This window comes from Anneissia japonica, unplaced genomic scaffold, assembly GCF_011630105.1.
Source record: "Anneissia japonica isolate Jap-2015-1 unplaced genomic scaffold, ASM1163010v1 scaffold287623_len557403_cov176, whole genome shotgun sequence".
Lineage (NCBI taxonomy): Eukaryota > Metazoa > Echinodermata > Crinoidea > Comatulida > Comatulidae > Anneissia > Anneissia japonica.
This window is the reverse complement of record NW_022683923.1, coordinates 152125-171516: the sequence shown is the minus strand read 5'-3', so window position 1 is coordinate 171516 and position 19392 is coordinate 152125. Positions and strand designations below refer to the sequence as shown.

General features: G+C 32.7%; 1 protein-coding gene across 1 annotated transcript in view; it reads left to right on the top strand.

Annotated features, from left to right (window-relative positions):
- Positions 1 to 1079: 1079 nt before the first annotated feature.
- Positions 1080 to 19392, top strand: part of LOC117103168 (cGMP-dependent protein kinase 1-like) — a 32402-nt gene continuing 14089 nt past the window's right edge. Inside the window, exons 1-5 of the mRNA XM_033243676.1 lie at positions 1080 to 2016; positions 11969 to 12135; positions 16821 to 16934; positions 17593 to 17698; positions 18903 to 18966. Of these exons, the coding sequence (XP_033099567.1) occupies positions 1724 to 2016; positions 11969 to 12135; positions 16821 to 16934; positions 17593 to 17698; positions 18903 to 18966 (744 nt within the window). The 5' untranslated portion in view covers positions 1080 to 1723. The remainder of the gene's footprint in view (positions 2017 to 11968; positions 12136 to 16820; positions 16935 to 17592; positions 17699 to 18902; positions 18967 to 19392) is intronic.

Sequence of the window (19392 nt, the reverse complement as noted above, 5' to 3'; positions counted from 1 at the left end):
GAAGTTACTGTTCTCCCAGAGGGCCCAGTACACATAAAACATTAAAATCTCAAGAAAAACAACACAGAACATTAAAAAAAATCCAAACACGAATTAAGTAAAAAATTACCTACCCCCCGCATTCCAAATTCGAGAACCCCTAAAAGTAAAACTTCTTCTACCACAGTTCTGACTTTAGGCAAAATTAAATTTCCTGCAGAACTGGATCTGGTAGAATATTATGTACACTGTCAACTGGGGTGAAAGTGTTTTGGAGAGAAGGGACTCTGCCACTCAAGCATTTGTTAACAAGGGTGACTAAATGGTTATTTCTACTTTCGTTAAGAAATGACCAACCAAGAGAAGTATGTAATTGAGCTAAATTTGTTCGGTGATCAGCCGTAAGTATAACACGTGCTGCTCTATTCTGTAATTTCTCTTGTCTAATAAACCCTTTCCACAATTTCCCCAAACAGAACCACAATAATCAAATAAATGTAATATGAGAGATTTATTTTATTAATTAAGAGAGTTTTTATCAATATAACAACGTAATCTAACCAGAAGAGAAATTCTACCGCTCACCTTATAACAAAGTTTGTCAACATGCACATTCCAAGAAAGTGATGGGTCAAACCAGATGCCAAGATATTTAAATCGGTCAACGGCTTGAATGACCTACCGAATGTGCAAAAATACAACTTAAATAGCATGAAAAATTCAATTTTAATTGCTTCCATTGTAAAAAAAAAAAAAATCGAGAAAATATTAATTTTCAAAGTACTGTATATGAGTGTCATTAGGAATATACTAAGTTTAGTTGACAGTCAAATTTGCTTTTAAATTACAAGATCTAGGCCTATTTATTTCGTCTAATATTTGTATTGGTTTTTTCTTCCCACGATCCAACAACCCAATAAAGTTTGACGGGCACTTACTGTCGACATCTTCTGGACAAAAGACAAAAGTAATTACGCCGCCCTCTACAGCCTGAGCAAAAGTTGTGGCGCTGGTTTAATTTGCCGTGTTCTTAAATATGTATCCTCGTTGCTTAATATATTGTATATTTGTTGCCCGTCTAAATTTGTGTTTTTACGAATACTAATGAAACAAGATAGTTGTAAGACAAATACGGGATTTTCAAATCGCTTGGACACAGAGAATGCTAATTTAGCATTGAACCAGGGGCTGGGAATTGGGGCTCAGTTGTCTTCGTGATCGTTGAGGATCGCAATCGCATGTGCTTAACTGCAGAGATAAGTCAATCTCAGTTATCAATGTTTAGATGTCATGGATGGATAGACAACGCAGATTGTTGCATATAACACACTGGAATTTAATTTTTATAATCTCTGTCTGCTGAAGTCTGGAAAAATAATTTGTCCGGTATTCTTTCTCGCCTTCGTGATTATACGAATGAAGCCTGATACGACTAGTTGTAGGGTGAGATTGAATTATGTGGTCAGAATATTTTAAAAAGGAGATGGTTTAGTCTCTGGCTGATTATGGCTAGCGGTGTCGATAACCGTTGAAAGCATCGGAGTGAGGTGAAGCATATCGCTTGCTTTAAGATTGAAAATTTAAACTTCTGAAACCTATGTTATTTTTATAACGTTCTTGAAAACGATCTTGTTGATGTTCACAGCGACTGAACTCCAATATCTGTCCTTGCGTGGATCAGTTTATTACCACCTGGCGTGGAACCAGTCAAGTTCAGTTTTCGCTCAACTTTTTGCAGATCGGGATGGCGACGTTACGTGACCTTCAATACGCGCTTCAGCAGAAGATAGAAGAATTAAGACAACGAGACGATTTGATTGACGAATTAGAACTAGAACTTGACGAGAAAGAGGAAATAATTTGTCATTTACAAAACGAATTGGATAAGTACCGTTCTGTGCTTAGGCCAGTTACTCGCCAAGTTATCCAAAACCAACGAACTCGACAAAAACGTCTTGGTATTTCAGCGGAGTCTGGCACAAGCATTGAAGAATTAGCCCTTGGCGGAACTTTGAAATACCACCCTAAACAAAAATCGTAAGTTTGATGGACCATTGATGGAGCAATAAATTAGGCCATTCATGATAAGTATATTATACACGTACTCTGATTACATTTCCACATTTCCGATATGTTTAGGCTTTAAAAATTACATTACCTTCTCTGCTGTACGTACAGTTAGGAAGAGGTAGGCCTACAAAAGAGTGGAAAACCAGGATTTGTCTGTAGGGCAGTGACGTACCAGGAGTCTTGAAATTGAGTGGGTGGGAAAGGTGGAGTTAAAAGCTTAAGATTAAGCAGGGTGGGGGAAAAATATAGGGTGATATATTAGGTAATTTTGGTGCTAATGCACTTTCGCACCTAACTTTTAATTCTTAATTTTTTTACCTCAACGTTCTTCTCACAGTCACAACATATAATTAACAAACATTTTCACCTGATATAACCACTCACAAAGTACCTTTTTCAACAAATAAGCCCACAAATAAGTACAGCGAATCTGTGTTCGCTAGCACGACGAGGGGCTGCCATTTTGCAATCAGTAAGAAATTGCCAGAATTGCAGCGTGAAGTTTTTTGATTAAATGTTTATGAAAACTTATCTATTTGCCGTATTGTACAGTATGTCATTCTTTATATTGTATGGTGCTGTTGTTTGACTATGTGTGTTCACATGAAATAATTACTTCAAAAATTAGTAATGATCCAAATGCGTACACAGATCGAAAAATAGGGCCTAGGGGCCTAGGCCTAAATCCAGAAAAACAACTATTAAAGTCAATGATAAACGTCGGTTCGATTAACCTCGATTACGACAAGAAAGTTTAAAAAAATGGTACTGCATGATGCCACATTTTGTTGTCGGATGTTTCATGAGAAAATTACAATTAAAATTATAAGACTGGCCTTTAATGGTTTCAAAATTTAAGAATTGACTCGGACATTCTGGCAATTTCTTTCTTGATTACAAAAAAGTACAGCTCGTCATGCTAGCAAGCGCGGAAACCCTGTATCAACCTATATTTATAAAGATATCTTTTTGTTGAAAAAATGTACTTTATGAGTGGTTGAATCATGTAAAAATGTTTTATAATTATGTGTTGTGACTGTGAGAAGAAAATTCAGGTAAAAAAAATAAGAATTAAAAGTTAGGTGCGAAAGTGCATTAGCGCCGGTAATTTTTAACTACCTGAGTGATTTTTTTGCTTCGGGCATTTTCAATGTGGAACACTGAGGGAGCGAGCTTTTGGGCTGAGAGGAAACCACTTGGGTATGGCACTGTATGTGTGTGGTGGGTGGAGGGGTGGGTAGATACTGTATATGAGAGAGCCGGACAATTTTTTACAGGCAGTGTCAGGTGTTACACCTCCAGAAAGGTTGTTTGGTTTACTATAGTTCAGTAGTGTTCTCTATACACACCAGATCCAGATTTTTTCCAGGGTGGTGCGAGAAAGATTTCTGGCATCTACATCTCTTACCTAAGTGGTTTCACACTTGCTTAGTGTTTTTTTTCACCAATCTAATTAAGGTGAGAATTAAAATGATTAGTTTTGTAATGCCTGATTGTAGTCAAGCATATAAATTCAATAAATCTCATGAGGTTACTTGAAGGTTCATTTTAGGATGGAATGTGTTTTGTTCACAACTGTGTTTAGCTGATGATCAATCATCATTCAGTATCAGTACAATTTGGTAGTCTGTGAGAAGAAATTCAATGCAGTTTAATTTATCTGGTCATAGACATTTTCTCTAAGACCTTGTACAGTTTTTGTTGAAAGTGCATGTTTTTTTTGTGAAGTTATTTTTGCAATATGCCCTATGGGTAATGTAAATATTGAATATTATAATATTATTTAAATTGTTTAATTGTTATTGGTTTAAATATCGTTATTATTTGAGAAGAAAAATACATACTGCATAATTGTGTTATTGTATAGCTGAGTGGGTGCTATGTCAGTAATGGTTGCCAACCCTAACCTTCATAATTACCCAGACAGCTTTTACCGTACCATACCTCTATACACATTGTTTATAATATTGCATAATGATCAGGGAAAGGTTTAAAGATGTTAAATCAGTGGTCCGTTTTATATCACAAGATTCATAACAGAAAGCAATGTTAAAAAGAGGTCACTGTCCAGAGTTGAGATGATCATTGACAAAAATAGTAAACAATCAGTTAGATGACAGTGATCTCTACTCACAGTCATACATTATATACCTGTATATCTTTATTGTATATTTCTAATACTGTAATTAAATATTAAATCAATAATGTTGAAATAGGTCACTACCCACATAATCTACAGTAGTTGAGTTGATAATAGGCCAAAATAGCAATACATAATGGACAGTCTAATAGCAATACATAATGGACAGTGTAATAGCAATACATAATGGACAGTGTAATAGCAATACATAATGGACAGTGTAATAGCAATACATAATGGACAGTGTAATAGCAATACATAATGGACAGTGTAATAGCAATACATAATGGACAGTGTAATAGCAATACATAATGGACAGTGTAATAGCAATACATAATGGACAGTGTAATAGCAATACATAATGGACAGTGTAATAGCAATACATAATGGACAGTGTAATAGCAATACATAATGGACAGTGTAATAGCAATACATAATGGACAGTGTAATAGCAATACATAATGGACAGTGTAATAGCAATACATAATGGACAGTGTAATAGCAATACATAATGGACAGTGTAATAGCAATACATAATGGACAGTGTAATAGCAATACATAATGGACAGTGTAATAGCAATACATAATGGACAGTGTAATAGCAATACATAATGGACAGTGTAATAGCAATACATAATGGACAGTGTAATAGCAATACATAATGGACAGTGTAATAGCAATACATAATGGACAGTGTAATAGCAATACATAATGGACAGTGTAATAGCAATACATAATGGACAGTGTAATAGCAATACATAATGGACAGTGTAATAGCAATACATAATGGACAGTGTAATAGCAATACATAATGGACAGTGTAATAGCAATACATAATGGACAGTGTAATAGCAATACATAATGGACAGTGTAATAGCAATACATAATGGACAGTGTAATAGCAATACATAATGGACAGTGTAATAGCAATACATAATGGACAGTGTAATAGCAATACATAATGGACAGTGTAATAGCAATACATAATGGACAGTGTAATAGCAATACATAATGGACAGTGTAATAGCAATACATAATGGACAGTGTAATAGCAATACATAATGGACAGTGTAATAGCAATACATAATGGACAGTGTAATAGCAATACATAATGGACAGTGTAATAGCAATACATAATGGACAGTGTAATAGCAATACATAATGGACAGTGTAATAGCAATACATAATGGACAGTGTAATAGCAATACATAATGGACAGTGTAATAGCAATACATAATGGACAGTGTAATAGCAATACATAATGGACAGTGTAATAGCAATACATAATGGACAGTGTAATAGCAATACATAATGGACAGTGTAATAGCAATACATAATGGACAGTGTAATAGCAATACATAATGGACAGTGTAATAGCAATACATAATGGACAGTGTAATAGCAATACATAATGGACAGTGTAATAGCAATACATAATGGACAGTGTAATAGCAATACATAATGGACAGTGTAATAGCAATACATAATGGACAGTGTAATAGCAATACATAATGGACAGTGTAATAGCAATACATAATGGACAGTGTAATAGCAATACATAATGGACAGTGTAATAGCAATACATAATGGACAGTGTAATAGCAATACATAATGGACAGTGTAATAGCAATACATAATGGACAGTGTAATAGCAATACATAATGGACAGTGTAATAGCAATACATAATGGACAGTGTAATAGCAATACATAATGGACAGTGTAATAGCAATACATAATGGACAGTGTAATAGCAATACATAATGGACAGTGTAATAGCAATACATAATGGACAGTGTAATAGCAATACATAATGGACAGTGTAATAGCAATACATAATGGACAGTGTAATAGCAATACATAATGGACAGTGTAATAGCAATTATTATTTGTTAATCACCAGTCATTATCTGTCTCTTATACACATCTAGATGTGTATAAGAGACAGTTCCAGCATATACTGTAGATGAATGCTAGGTAGGAAGAAACCAGTGAAAATAATCCCCTTTTTGTACTTTGGGGGTGGGGGGAGTAAAGTCGACCTAAGGATTCCAAAATGGAAATAAGTTTTACTTTCAGTTAAAACTTTATTTGGTTATCCTGGTTTAATTAGTTCATTTTAACTTGTACTTTGTATTTTTATACATGCTAGTTTTATGTAATGTTTTATGGAACCGAATAAAGCCAGAGTATAACAAGTGGAGGAGACACAGAGTGTACGGTCAATTCATAGGGAAGGTCCACTACTGCAGTTGTAGATGCGCAGCATCAGACATTAGCAGGCTTGTTAGTACTGCTTCATGCACCTGGCAGAGCAAAGAGTTTTACTACAAAAGTATGACTCACTAAATGAAAATGAATTATAACACTTCAAATGTAGCTACAATAACAAATAAAACTCTTCAAAACTTCAACAAGACTTGATTGACAAAATCCCGGTATTATGTACAAGAGACCAAAAGTAAATTAAAATCAATTTAATATTGAACAACCTGCTTAGAACAAGGACTGTCTTGTTCTTTTCAAATAATTTGTGTTCCTTTGTCAAGGAAGAAGAGGACTTAGTAAAGTACAGTAGCTGCCATTTATCTCATGCATTATGGACTTTGTTAAAATCAGTAACAGTGTACTTTCTTTACACTGCGATACTAAAAACGACCTCGCTTGCACAAAAGGACCTAGCACCAGTAGTGTGTCTGTCTCTTATACACATCTAGATGTGTATAAGAGACAGGTACAATACTGTACAATTGCATTTACCAGAGTTTCACTTAAACATCAGTAACATTTTAAAACTATCTCCTTATAAAAGTTGTTTGATCTGTGCATTCAGTTTCCAAACCAAAGTGATACAATTCCCTCATTTTATGTGCTATGTAACATGGGCACGTTTTAAGCTGTGTTAAAACGTCTGTTTCTACATTCGCTAATGTACGTCTGTCAAATTTGATTAAGCTAAAATCTTCCCGATTATTTTCATCTTGCCGGGGTCACTTTGCAAACTCTTTAAAAGTTTCTAAACCCAGATGAGAAATTTTAATTGGCTTATTCATGTATTTACTACAGTAGTACTGATATTATTTAAATGTCTGTGGAAATAAATTAAGTTGCAGCCAAATGCAGAGTGCTATTCTGTATGGTGTGATTTGTGGCAACACATCCAACGTCAGGCTAGGCTTGTCCTATAAATATTCCTATAGATTCAATAAGCTCGGTATTATCATATCTACTATAGAAATGTAATTATAGTAATTCTAACGGTATAACATTTTCCTATAGATGTCAATTGAGTTTTTGTGGGATTCAAGTGTATTCTATTCTTAAGAGATTTCAAATTGACACAAAAATTCTTGTTGAGGTCATTGCTTTAAGGTTAGTGTTGATTGAATGACTCTTTCAAAGTGTCTATTTCTTGTTGCATTAGATTATATCACCACAGAGGTGTATGACCAAAAAAGCCCATAGACAAGTGACTTTCAATTGACTTTGTACCATCAGTATTTCTTTATACTCTTCATCTCTTCTCTTCCTTTACTTACAGTCTCATTTTCCTTTTTCTTGTTCTGTTCTTTTCCTCTTGTTTTTATCTTTGTTTTACACTATTCATTCCCACTATGCTCAATTTCTATTCACACTTTAGTTTTATGTGACAAATAGGTAAAGGTAGGAGAACAACCCATAACGTTAGTCGCAGCATCATTGTGCTGAATTGCATGTGGGCATGGTCCGTAACTACCTAGCCGAGGTGCTTATAGTTGCTACATTCCACAACGACAGAGGCTGAAACCTATGATTTGCCCATTTGTAGTACAGTATGACATAAGGTAATTTTGCCTGTAGTTTAATCATTATGTTTGTCTAAGAAAACTTGGTAGGCCTTATGTGGACAGAGTTGTATACTTTTCATTCCTTCATTGTCTTCTTGTTTACTTATTTTGTTTTATTCCATAATGATATTTCAATTGATCATCAATAAATAATGTGAATTTTTTCCTCTTTAGATTTGTAGGGCAAGACTTTTTTTGTATCTTGTACGAACCCGCCGCCCACTAATAATAATGATTTAGAATAAAAATTAAATTTTATTTTTGGCCAATCTGTAGGATACCCGCTGCCACAAAAAAATTTTAATTAAAAAAAAATTTAAAGTTTAAAAAAAAAAATGTTTTCTTTATTTTTGTTACACCCGCCGCTGCCTTGAAATCCCCCAGATAAGCATGTATATTTCTTTTTAATTATATGAATTTAAAGCATTTAACCATCCCATTACTACACTGTTTACATTCATCAATAAAATTTTATTTTTCCCCTCCTTCATATTTTTGGCAAAATTATTTGCTAAATAAGAAAACAAATTATTTTTATTTTTTTTCCCCGCCCTTTGAAAATCTTTAAAAAAATATGTTTTCGAAACAAGGTATTAAAAAAGTCTTGACTAGGCAAGTGTGTTTAGTACTCTAATAGTCACGGTGAACATAAGATTAATTCATTAAAATAATTATAGTATGCATGAAATGATGGCTAATTGATGCAATAAGATAATTATTAAAACATGTAAATTGTCTTGTAACTGCTGTTGTTACCACAATCCAAATGATTTGCAATATTGTACAAGTACTTATGTCTACTTCACATCAAATGTGTAGCTAATTAACATTGAGTCTCAGCATATTGTTTGATTTGAATTACCCTGTGTGGCAATCTGGCTTGAGATACAGTATACCTCCATGATCTTATCATGTTTTTCTGCAGGTAACTACAAAATGCAATTAGCAAATAAAGCTGGGTCCTTTCCCATCATCAGTAGTTTGACTTTAGTATCAGCCAGTCAGATGTGTTACTGTAGATTTACACAAGTGATAGACGAGGTGTATAGAAAAGCCGTTTGGAAAGCTGTCCTTCTAAAGGCAGACTGAAAGCTAAATATTGACATGATCAAATCTGTACAAGCCCTAACAAATTCAAGGAAAATGTTCATTTGTTCATTCTATTATTCTTAATACATTAGTATATATGTATACAGTATATATGTATACAGTATATATATATATATATATATTGTAATTTTCTTTTATTATTTGGTTATGTATTTTCCTATATATATATATATACACACATATGTATATATGTATGTATATATATCTTAATATTAAAGTAATTTAGTTTATCAGTCTCAGAGAAGATTCCTTATACTGACCTTGTATATTTGACCTACATTATAACATGTGACAATTTGCACGTTATCAAATTTACTTATTTATTTTGCCTGCGTTTCTTTCTGCTTTTATCATATTTATCTTTCAGCAAATTGTAATTTTCATATCTTAGAGACCTAGGATGTGCTGTAATCAGTGGTTCAATTTACATACTGCTGCTCGTAAATGCATTGTGTCACGCTATCTGTTCATAAGTATCGTTTAACTTGGAAAGCTTTAATACTGTACCTTCTAAGAGCAGACTGAAGCTAGATAATTGTGACGAAAACCAAGTTATATAAATGCCACCTTATGCTATGTTGTCAGCTGTTTCTAAAGCAACAGAAAGATGCTCACTGGCCCAGGGCATATTGTTAGCTTATATTAAATTCAAATATATCTTGTGTTGTTTTGCATCATTGGAAATGTTAAAAATATTATTTAAACCAATAATTTGGGAATTGAATGGATGGATTTATTTATTCATTGTAAACACGAAAGATAACCCACAAAAATATTTGAAAAAGACAAATTTCCAGTGGGTCCTTCTGGTGGTGGTTGGGCAGTACACCGGGAGACATCCCCTGCTCTTTTTCGAAGAGTGTACTGTTTTCTTTAACACGTATATGGGCCATAATGCACATGGGACCAACGGCCTAAACGTCTCGTTCGAAAGACAATGCACCATCGTAACTTGCATTTCAGCAAGAGATTTTCACAGTTAAGCGCACATGCAGTGGCTACCACCAGTTTAGCCAACTGAGCTAAAAAGCTGCTCTTACAAGGCACCTACTAGAGTACTCCTAGTCTTAAACATACGAGGTTATTGAAAATCCCTGAAGGGCCCTTTCTATACCATCAAACCATCCTTATTCACTACTACAAGCATGATAACCTTTCTTGCCAATTATTTCTTGGGCTTTGCTAATCGTTTTCGATTATAAATATCTCTTACGATCTATGATTACATAAGGTTCTGTAGATTTGATGCTGCAAATTGTCCTATTTGAACTCAATGAGGACAATTACTATAAATGTTGTTGTGTTATGTTTGCATGGGCATATCTTTCACTGAGCGGCCTATCCTGTTGAACATGGCAAAACTCATTAGCAACCCTGACAGTCCTTTAGCCTGTGTAAACAATCACTCTGTCAAACAAGATGTTAATAACTTCCAAGAATGTACAGAATATTGACAAGTCTGCCAAGTGTTAACAGATAGTATCAAATATCTAGCATTACAATTGACTTGATATTTTGTTAGAATACAGTGGCATCATGTTTGGGGCTGATATGGAAGGGACCACCAAAACCCGAGGGCCTGAGGGCTGCAACCAAATTATTAATTGAAATGTTAATTGTATTTAAATATAAATGTGATTTTCATATTATAGTCCGTGAAACCAGAAGTGTACTTACGACGACAAAAACATGATTTTATAAAGTTCACCCAAAGAATTTAAAGAATGTTTTGAAGTAAGTGGTTATGATAATCTTATGGTGTTCTTAAAGGTTTGGCAGCTTGAATTTGTGATTCGATAAGCATTTTCGAAGACGGGTTTAGGTGTGCAGTAACATATGCTGTCGGTCAGATATGCAACATTTTATGTTTAGGAACATTTAATGTATGTGCTACTATGTCATATTGACGTGTTTCTCACTGATACAAGCATTCGTAGTCATCAGATAGTGTAAGCAGAGTTGGACTGTTGTGATTGAACATTATGTTATAATACCATATATTCTACTAAAGTCAATGCTGTAATCCCATTCAGTCTTAATCTGCACATCTCCAAGTAATGAGGACTATTTCTATCGGCTTTAATGGGATTAGAGTCAGGCAAAAGGGATTAAATATCTAGGAGGAACAAAAAATTAACACTTCAAATTTAAATTTGTTTACACACACTGAGTTCAATTAAGCTGAACAAGATAAAAACAACACAGTATTCTGAAGCAGTATCTTTTGAATTGCTAAAGGTATTTTATTAAAAATTAAAGACAAATAAATGATAATTTATAAAAAATGTTATGCTGTTCATTTTTTAGAATAGAACCACAACCTTGATTGAGTTTAATAGATAATAAGCCAACATTTTTTAAAATATTAACTATACATTCAATGGTTCAAAATATGATTTATTTTATTTATTTATTATCCCAGCCAACAGCAAACATAAAATTCGCCACTTACAAGAGGGAATGATGCTTTTTCCATTGATTGATTAATGTAATTTTCAGGTTATAAGACACAAAAATATTGGGGTAGCCTATTCCTTCGTGTCATGATTTCTCCAATTACTCCATTGAGTAATGTTTCCCCCAGCTACTCTGTTGTGGCTTGGTTCTCCTATATTTGATTATTCCTTTGTGACATGATTCCTCCGGTTATTCCAATGAAGCATGATTTTTCCAGCTACTGTACTCTGCTGCTGTGCCATGATTCCCCCAAGTACTCTGATGTGGCTTCATACAATGCATTGGCTCCTGTGGCATGCTTCTTCCAACCACTTTGATATATCAAGACAAGTGAACCCATGTGTAAATCATTTTTAACATTGAAATTTTCCTTTTTTTTCTTTACAGTGCTCAAGAATGTATAAAAGTTGCCATTTTAGACAACGACTTTATGAAGAATCTGGAGATGTCGCAGATCCAAGAAATTGTAGACTGCATGTATCCAGTTGAGTACAGCAAAGACAGTTACATTATAAAAGAGGGGGATGTTGGATCTTTGGTGTACGTCCTTGAAGGTAAGGTACTTGTAATAAGGGTTGCTTTAGTTATTGATGTACTTTACAAAAGACAAACCTGCTAAATTTTTAGCTAAATTTATTGTAATGTCAGGAATTATTGTCATTTACTCTAAGTATGCTATAGCATGTTGTATGAGTGCCACTGTTTCAAAATTGGATACAATATATTTATTGATTGATCGAACAACGTCATCTTTATTTTAATAATTGTAATCATTCATCATTATGTTTATTATTTCTAAAGCTAGATTTTTTGAACTGAACTTCTTTGGGGTTAGATGTGGCTGATTGATATTTTCTTTATTGGTTATGAATTCTGAAATGAAGATGAAATGAAATTATCACAATAACCCTTTTTATTATCATCATCAACGGCATATCAATTTTGTCACCATCCTCATCATCATTGTCCTTGTTATTGTATTTATTTACTTAGGCGCACAACACATGTACCAAGGATTGTCAATAGTGAATATTATCACTGTCCTACTTGTAGGTGACAATCTCTTACACAAGACCAACATACACACATGATGCTTTACACAAACTGAATCTCAATATGAGTTTTAGGGAGTAGAGTTTCTTTGGTCATGTGAAAAAAATCTTGCAACACTGACAGGAATTGAACCCAGGACCCTGGGATTAGTAAGCAAACATCTTAACCACCAAGCTATTCAAATCTACACCATTCACTTATCCTCATTGTCATCATCATCATGACATAGACACACAGTGCAGTGCTAGTGTATTGTCAATGAAATTAATTTTCAAAGCCCTAATAAATGTCCAGAGTTTTATTTTCAATGGTATCGGACTAGTACGGCTCAACTATTTTTATTTATTCATCATCTTGTCATCATCATCATTATCATTGCTGTCGCCATCATCATCATCTTGGTCTTCATCATGATCATGCTCATTATCATCATCATTTCAACATAGTTTTTGATTCACATAATTTTGATTGAATGCAAGAGCTTAAGATTTTGATCCATTGAGCTTTGAATTTCAACAATAAATCTTTGATTATTTTTGTGCATTATAAACCACTTCAGCACACAGCTTGTAACCTACAGTATCACAGAATCAAATGTCTTCAGTTGAAACACATTTAATCTTTAACTGTTCTAACTTTCTTCAACATTCTGTAGTGATTTATTCTTTACATGTTTTAACTTCAATTATAAAGGTTCAGAATATATAATTTCTTCAACTGCTATCCTCCTCTATTGTGAACTTCGTTTAACAAGCAGCCATATTTCATTCGTTATTGATGGTTTCCATGGCGTCGCAACTCTATTCCTTTTCAAGCTTTTATTTTGTAAGATATACGTTTGATAGTACAGTATGGTAATTAAGAAGGTTGGATGGATGAGCACATATGACGAACCGTTAACCTTTGATTTCATTTGTTCAAATAACGTAATGAATCAAATAGCTTCAACTTGTATGCAATTCAAACCTGATGTTAGTATCCAAAACATGCCGTTTGTTATAACGATATGATAATCATATTCGTTTGTTCATTGCTAAATTAAGTTTAGGAGCCCTTCAAAACCTAATTTGCCATCACATATGATTCAAGTAAATGGTAATTAAAACATTTCAGGTTGTATAGTTTGATATAAAATATTGTGGATTATATAAAGCAGCCAATGTTAGTGGTTATGATGATGATTACGATATGACAATGATTAAGATGGAAGCGACAATGATGACAATAAGAAATTAGGTGATGTGTAGCAATAAATGGTGGATTGCAAAGCAATGGCAAATACAAATACAAATACATATTGCGAAGTGTTGCTGTGAAATAGACAGGAAGTAGGAGAAGTAGCAAAGCAAATGGCAAATAAGGGTGCAAGCTGCCGGGTGTGGAATAGCATGGAATACGGAAGTATCAAAACACCTAGAAGTGTGTGTGTGTACTGATCCATGATAATTTGTAGGTTCCTTGATCACTATTCCATCCTCTGTTCCAGCTAGATAAAAGACTTATACAATTCATTGTTATGTATTGTTACTTAGGGAGTATGGAATCTTAACTTTTGTTACAGTGATTTAGTTCACTTTTTGGTTCCTGCCTACTCCCTGAGTTGACTATGTTTGTTTTTGTATTGTTTCTGGCAACAAAGAATAAGAATACAACACTATGTAGTTGGTACAAGTACAGTATAGTATACATCAATTCAAAACAAGTTTTTGCTTCCCACATCATGGAGGTGTAAAAAATATAAGTATAATACAGATCACCTCCAGTTGAAGACTTCTTTTGGGACTGGGGTTTTCATGGTCTTTTGCAGATTAGAAAAATATTTTTAAAAAGATATGATACATATTCATTTTCAGAAATGTGGTCTTTAATTGGAGGGGTAATTTATTAAAGGGAGACCTGTATAATACCTGCATGCCTGCATCAGAGTCTATTGTGAATGTTAATGTATGAAATCTAAACAAATAGAGGGGGCCCAGGGAGGAATTCTCACAGATGAAGGGTATACACCAACTCAACCTGACTATGGTTGGGGCCGAGGCAAGAAAATTTACGATTATGGCGCCTAGTTAGCCAGAAATGAGACCCTCAGACTTAAATTTGAAAATAATATTCTTTTCTTCTCAAATTTTGTTTAATTTTGAAAGATTCTGTATAAGAGACAGCCCTCCCCCAACATCCACATGAACATCGCCGTCAAGAGGAAGTGCAGAAGAATTGCGAACGACTTACAGACATACTGTTAAATGATAATAATGATTTTTTTAAATGGTATTAAGGTGGTAACAGTAACGTAACTGTGACTGTATTTATTTTTTATTTTATTTTTATCTAAAACATTTTTACCCAGGATACATTTTCAGGCAGATGTTAATGCCCGTATTTACGATGGTCCTGCACAATAATTACAATGAAAAAATAGACAGTCCACATACAGTATAAACAATAAACAGCTATGGTAAGAAAGAAAAATATTTCAAGAATCAAGATCTCCAAAAACACAATTTTTACAATAAAAAGTTAAAACATCAACAAATGAACAAGGCATAAAATATTAAAGATTTAAAATAGTAACATATTGAACAAACACCAAGAATATATTTTAACATATTTTAATTATTAAAAAATCTGCATACATTCTGTTGACTTGAGGAATGAGCTGCTATATTTGTTGATGTTATATAATTATTGATGTAAAAAATAATTTTCTATTACTAATATTAATGTTATTAATTATTAATTGTTCCTAATACTGTGACAATATTGTGATAGTGTGTATATTACAGGTGTCTGCTTTCTAGACCAAGTGTTAAAGACAATCAATGATATAGTTCTCTAACATTATTGGTTTTAATATCTCTATAACAATATTGGTATTAATATTTATTATTTGCTGATTTTCCATTTAATATAAGAGATTAAATAAAAAATGTTTTTGGATTTAGAAGGGGATGGACAATCAGGTAGGTGGATCATATGAAAATGTATTAGAAAGAATGATAAAGGTGATTAGAGACAGACAAAATAATTGGATTGGACACATAGTCAATCAATCAATCAATCTTGAAAATATGTAGCGTGATGTTCAGTGACGCTTAGAGTGGCAGTGACAGACTGTAGGAATATTGTGAAAAGTCATAGAATGTAGGATGGAAAATAATAATTAACGTTGATTGACAACCTCAAAATAAACGCAAAAATAAATGAAGCGGGGGAATGAATACATGGCCTGAAAATTAAGTAGGATGCCGATGATAAGATTATAATCGTTACGGTTGTTATTCTTAATTATTCATTCAACGAATTAAAATTTCATAAACTAAATAACAGAACAGTCTTCATTCAAACAGAACTATCATAAACAGGATATTTCGAAAATTATTTTATTCAGGTATGTATACATAAAGTAGCCAATGGCAAAAAATATAAATTTTAAAAATTATGAAATTGTACAAAAACCAATAATATATGTATTTACAAATCATATACAGAATACAATATAACATTAAAAAGGAAAATTTACAAGCATAAATAAATATCTATGAAAAATCCATGTTGAAACACAAAATAAATCTTGTGCAGTGAGTTTTAAAGCTACTAATACAAAACACATTAGAATTCGATCAGATCTATATTATTCTTTTATTATTATTTTTTCATCGTGTTCAATAATTATATATTCCATTGCCAGTCACATCAATGTTAAAGAAGTAAATAATATATTTTAGAATTATAATAATTTCAACCGTTATTGAAATATTATTTTAGTAATTAGTGTTTTGTGTAAAACCCTATTCTATTTGCATTCTTTTGGATTCTTTCATGTCCGAAGGCTTTTATTTAATAAGAAAGCCTCCGGCCCTTTTTACATATTAAAAACATGAATAAAAATTAGTAAGGGTTTCTAGCTAAGTATTTCTATTATAAGCATAATGCACATATTGTAATAAATTATTGACAATATTCATTCACATCTCTGGACTACATTAAAAGAAAATTAAATATTGAAGTATTTTTGTTAACAAAATGTGGTAGAAAATGTCTCTAATTTCATTAGGAAAGGGACAAACTACTACAAAATAATATTCGTCTTATATTTTATCTAAATGTCATAACTTGCATAATCTGTCCTGTCTTGCTATATTCACCCATCTACCTGTTTTTTTTTACTTTTAATTCAATTAAACAGACGGTAAAGTGGAGGTGACCAAAGAAGGTAAATACCTCACCACTATGACAAGGGGCAAAGTGTTTGGTGAACTGGCTATCCTTTACAATTGTACCAGGACTGCCACAGTCAAAGGTATGTCCAATAATTATTTTACTAAATTCAGAAAATGATTATCAGTCAATTTGTTATTAAAAAGTTATTCAAAATTTAATTTGACACATTCAACATCGTGTTGCCTATTAATAATATTTAAATATTTATTTAATCACACAAATCTTGGTCATATTTCTTTTACATCAAATACTTATTAACTGTTTTCAGCCTTTAAAATGCTGATTGACTCCTGACAAATTATATTTGTCCACACTATCAAAAAACTGTTGTATGCCCATATATAGTGATGATGTGGCTATATATGGTCATAATATGATGTCATCATGACCATACTTAGGCATGTCACATTAGTCTGGACAGGACTTAAAGCTTAGAGCAAATATTAAAGAAATTGTATTATTCATGCATTTGGTATTTAAGAGGAAATATCTCTCTTTGTATTTTTAATTTGAAAGTTATTAGCTTAATATTTGTCTTTAATATGTGCGTGAATGGAATAAAATGCTTTTTTATTTTACATATAATTTAATCAGTCACATGACTTCAATGTAGTGTTTACAACCTTTAAATTTTGACCTGTTGTGACATTAATAATATTGTTTTTTTCATGTATTGTTTTTTGGGTTTTTTTTTGTTTGAATTCCATTCCACATAAAATTTGCTGTGGTTTTTCTAGCAATAACAACCACCAAGCTATGGGCGATTGATCGTCCTTGTTTCCAGGCCATAATGATGAAGACCAGTATGGTACGACAAGCGGAGTATGTGAGCCTGCTTAAGAGGTAAATTAAATATTCAGAATTCAGTTTAGCACCTTTATCACCATGTGCCTAATACCTGATTCACACCCATTAACTGGTACAGTTGAATATAGAATAATTTACTGTAAGAAATACCGCAGTTTACTGTCATAGTAAAGCAGAATATTTAAGCTGCCATCGGAAGTAAGTTATTCAAAATTTAATTTGACACATTCAATATCGTGTTGCCTATTAATAATATTTAAATATTTATGTAATCACACAAATCTTGGTCATATTTCTTTTACTTCAAATACTTATTAACTGTTTTCAGCCTTTAAAATGCTGATTGACTCCTGAGTATAGGTAGAAGAGCTCCTGGTTAGTGGGGAATGATTCCTAGGTAGGGGTGGAATGGTTCCTACGTATGGGTGGAATGATTCCTAGGTATTGGTGGAATGATTCCTGGATAAAATGCTTGACTTCTTGGTAGAGTTGGAATGACTCCTGGTTAGGGGTAGAGTACTAAATTTTGCTAACCATGTTTGTGAATTTCAAGAATTTTCTCTCCTTTAACATTTAATGTTAACTTTCATCATTGTCTTCATTATCCTCATTTTAATTAATGGGGCTGTGGTAAGTGCTTCCAATTGACCAGGGTTTAAGTACTACTTGTTCGTATCCTTGGGCAACTATTTATCCATGTTATTCTTGCTACCCAGTATGATAAGTGGGTACCCAGAGGGCGCAGATGCCAATGCGTTGATAAATAGACTGCACCATTATGGAAATTTCCCAAAGGTGTTCCGTAGATGTTAGATTTAATGACTGGGGTAATAATGTGAAGTACAGACAGGCTTAGCATTATGTGCTAAACAAACAACATTGAACTGTTACTATTAATATCATTATCAAAGCTGGAATTGTTAAGAAGATTATTTTTTAATTGATTGTAGTGTGAACTTTGATGATTTTTTGTAATTAATAATTGCAACTATTGTGTTAAACTACTTCTTTTTGCTTTTCTCATTCTATTAAATTTGTGTACGAATTATTAATGGTCAGTTGTGATTTTGTGTGTGTTCCATTGAAAAACATTACCATTTCAAATCCAAATGTTCAAGACTTCCAAATTTAAAGCTAATACAGTACATCTATCTTCTGATTGTGCTCAACATCAGTTTTTTTTTTTAACTTGGTTTTTTTTTGTTATTCCAATAATTATAATTACCATTATATTTTTCAGTAATGTCGCTTTCCAGAGCTTCCCTGAAGAATCATTAACCAAAATAGCAGACATTTTAGATGAGGTAAGTTGTGACATTTCATTTCTTTTCATTTTAAATGTTTCATTTCATATTTTTAGTCCAAAGAACAATGAAACTGAAAACAAAATGATTGAGAAAATAACAACTGAGTTGGATTGAGAGAACAAGTTAAAACTAAGTCACTATATATATATAGCTAGCTCTCCAACGCCAATGAGAACATTAATTAACATGCAATATAGTCATATAGATATAAGTAAATAAGTACATAAATAAATAATATGTCATTTTCTACAAAACCATTTTTTAAAAATGTATTTGATAATAAAGAAAAAGTAACATCTTATATTTACAAATGTATCAAAATGAGATACAGTAGAAGGTCTGAAAACTTGTGGATTTTCATCATTAATTAATTTCAAAGATGCATCATTACCTTCCTAAAGGTTTTCCACTCAGCATACAGTA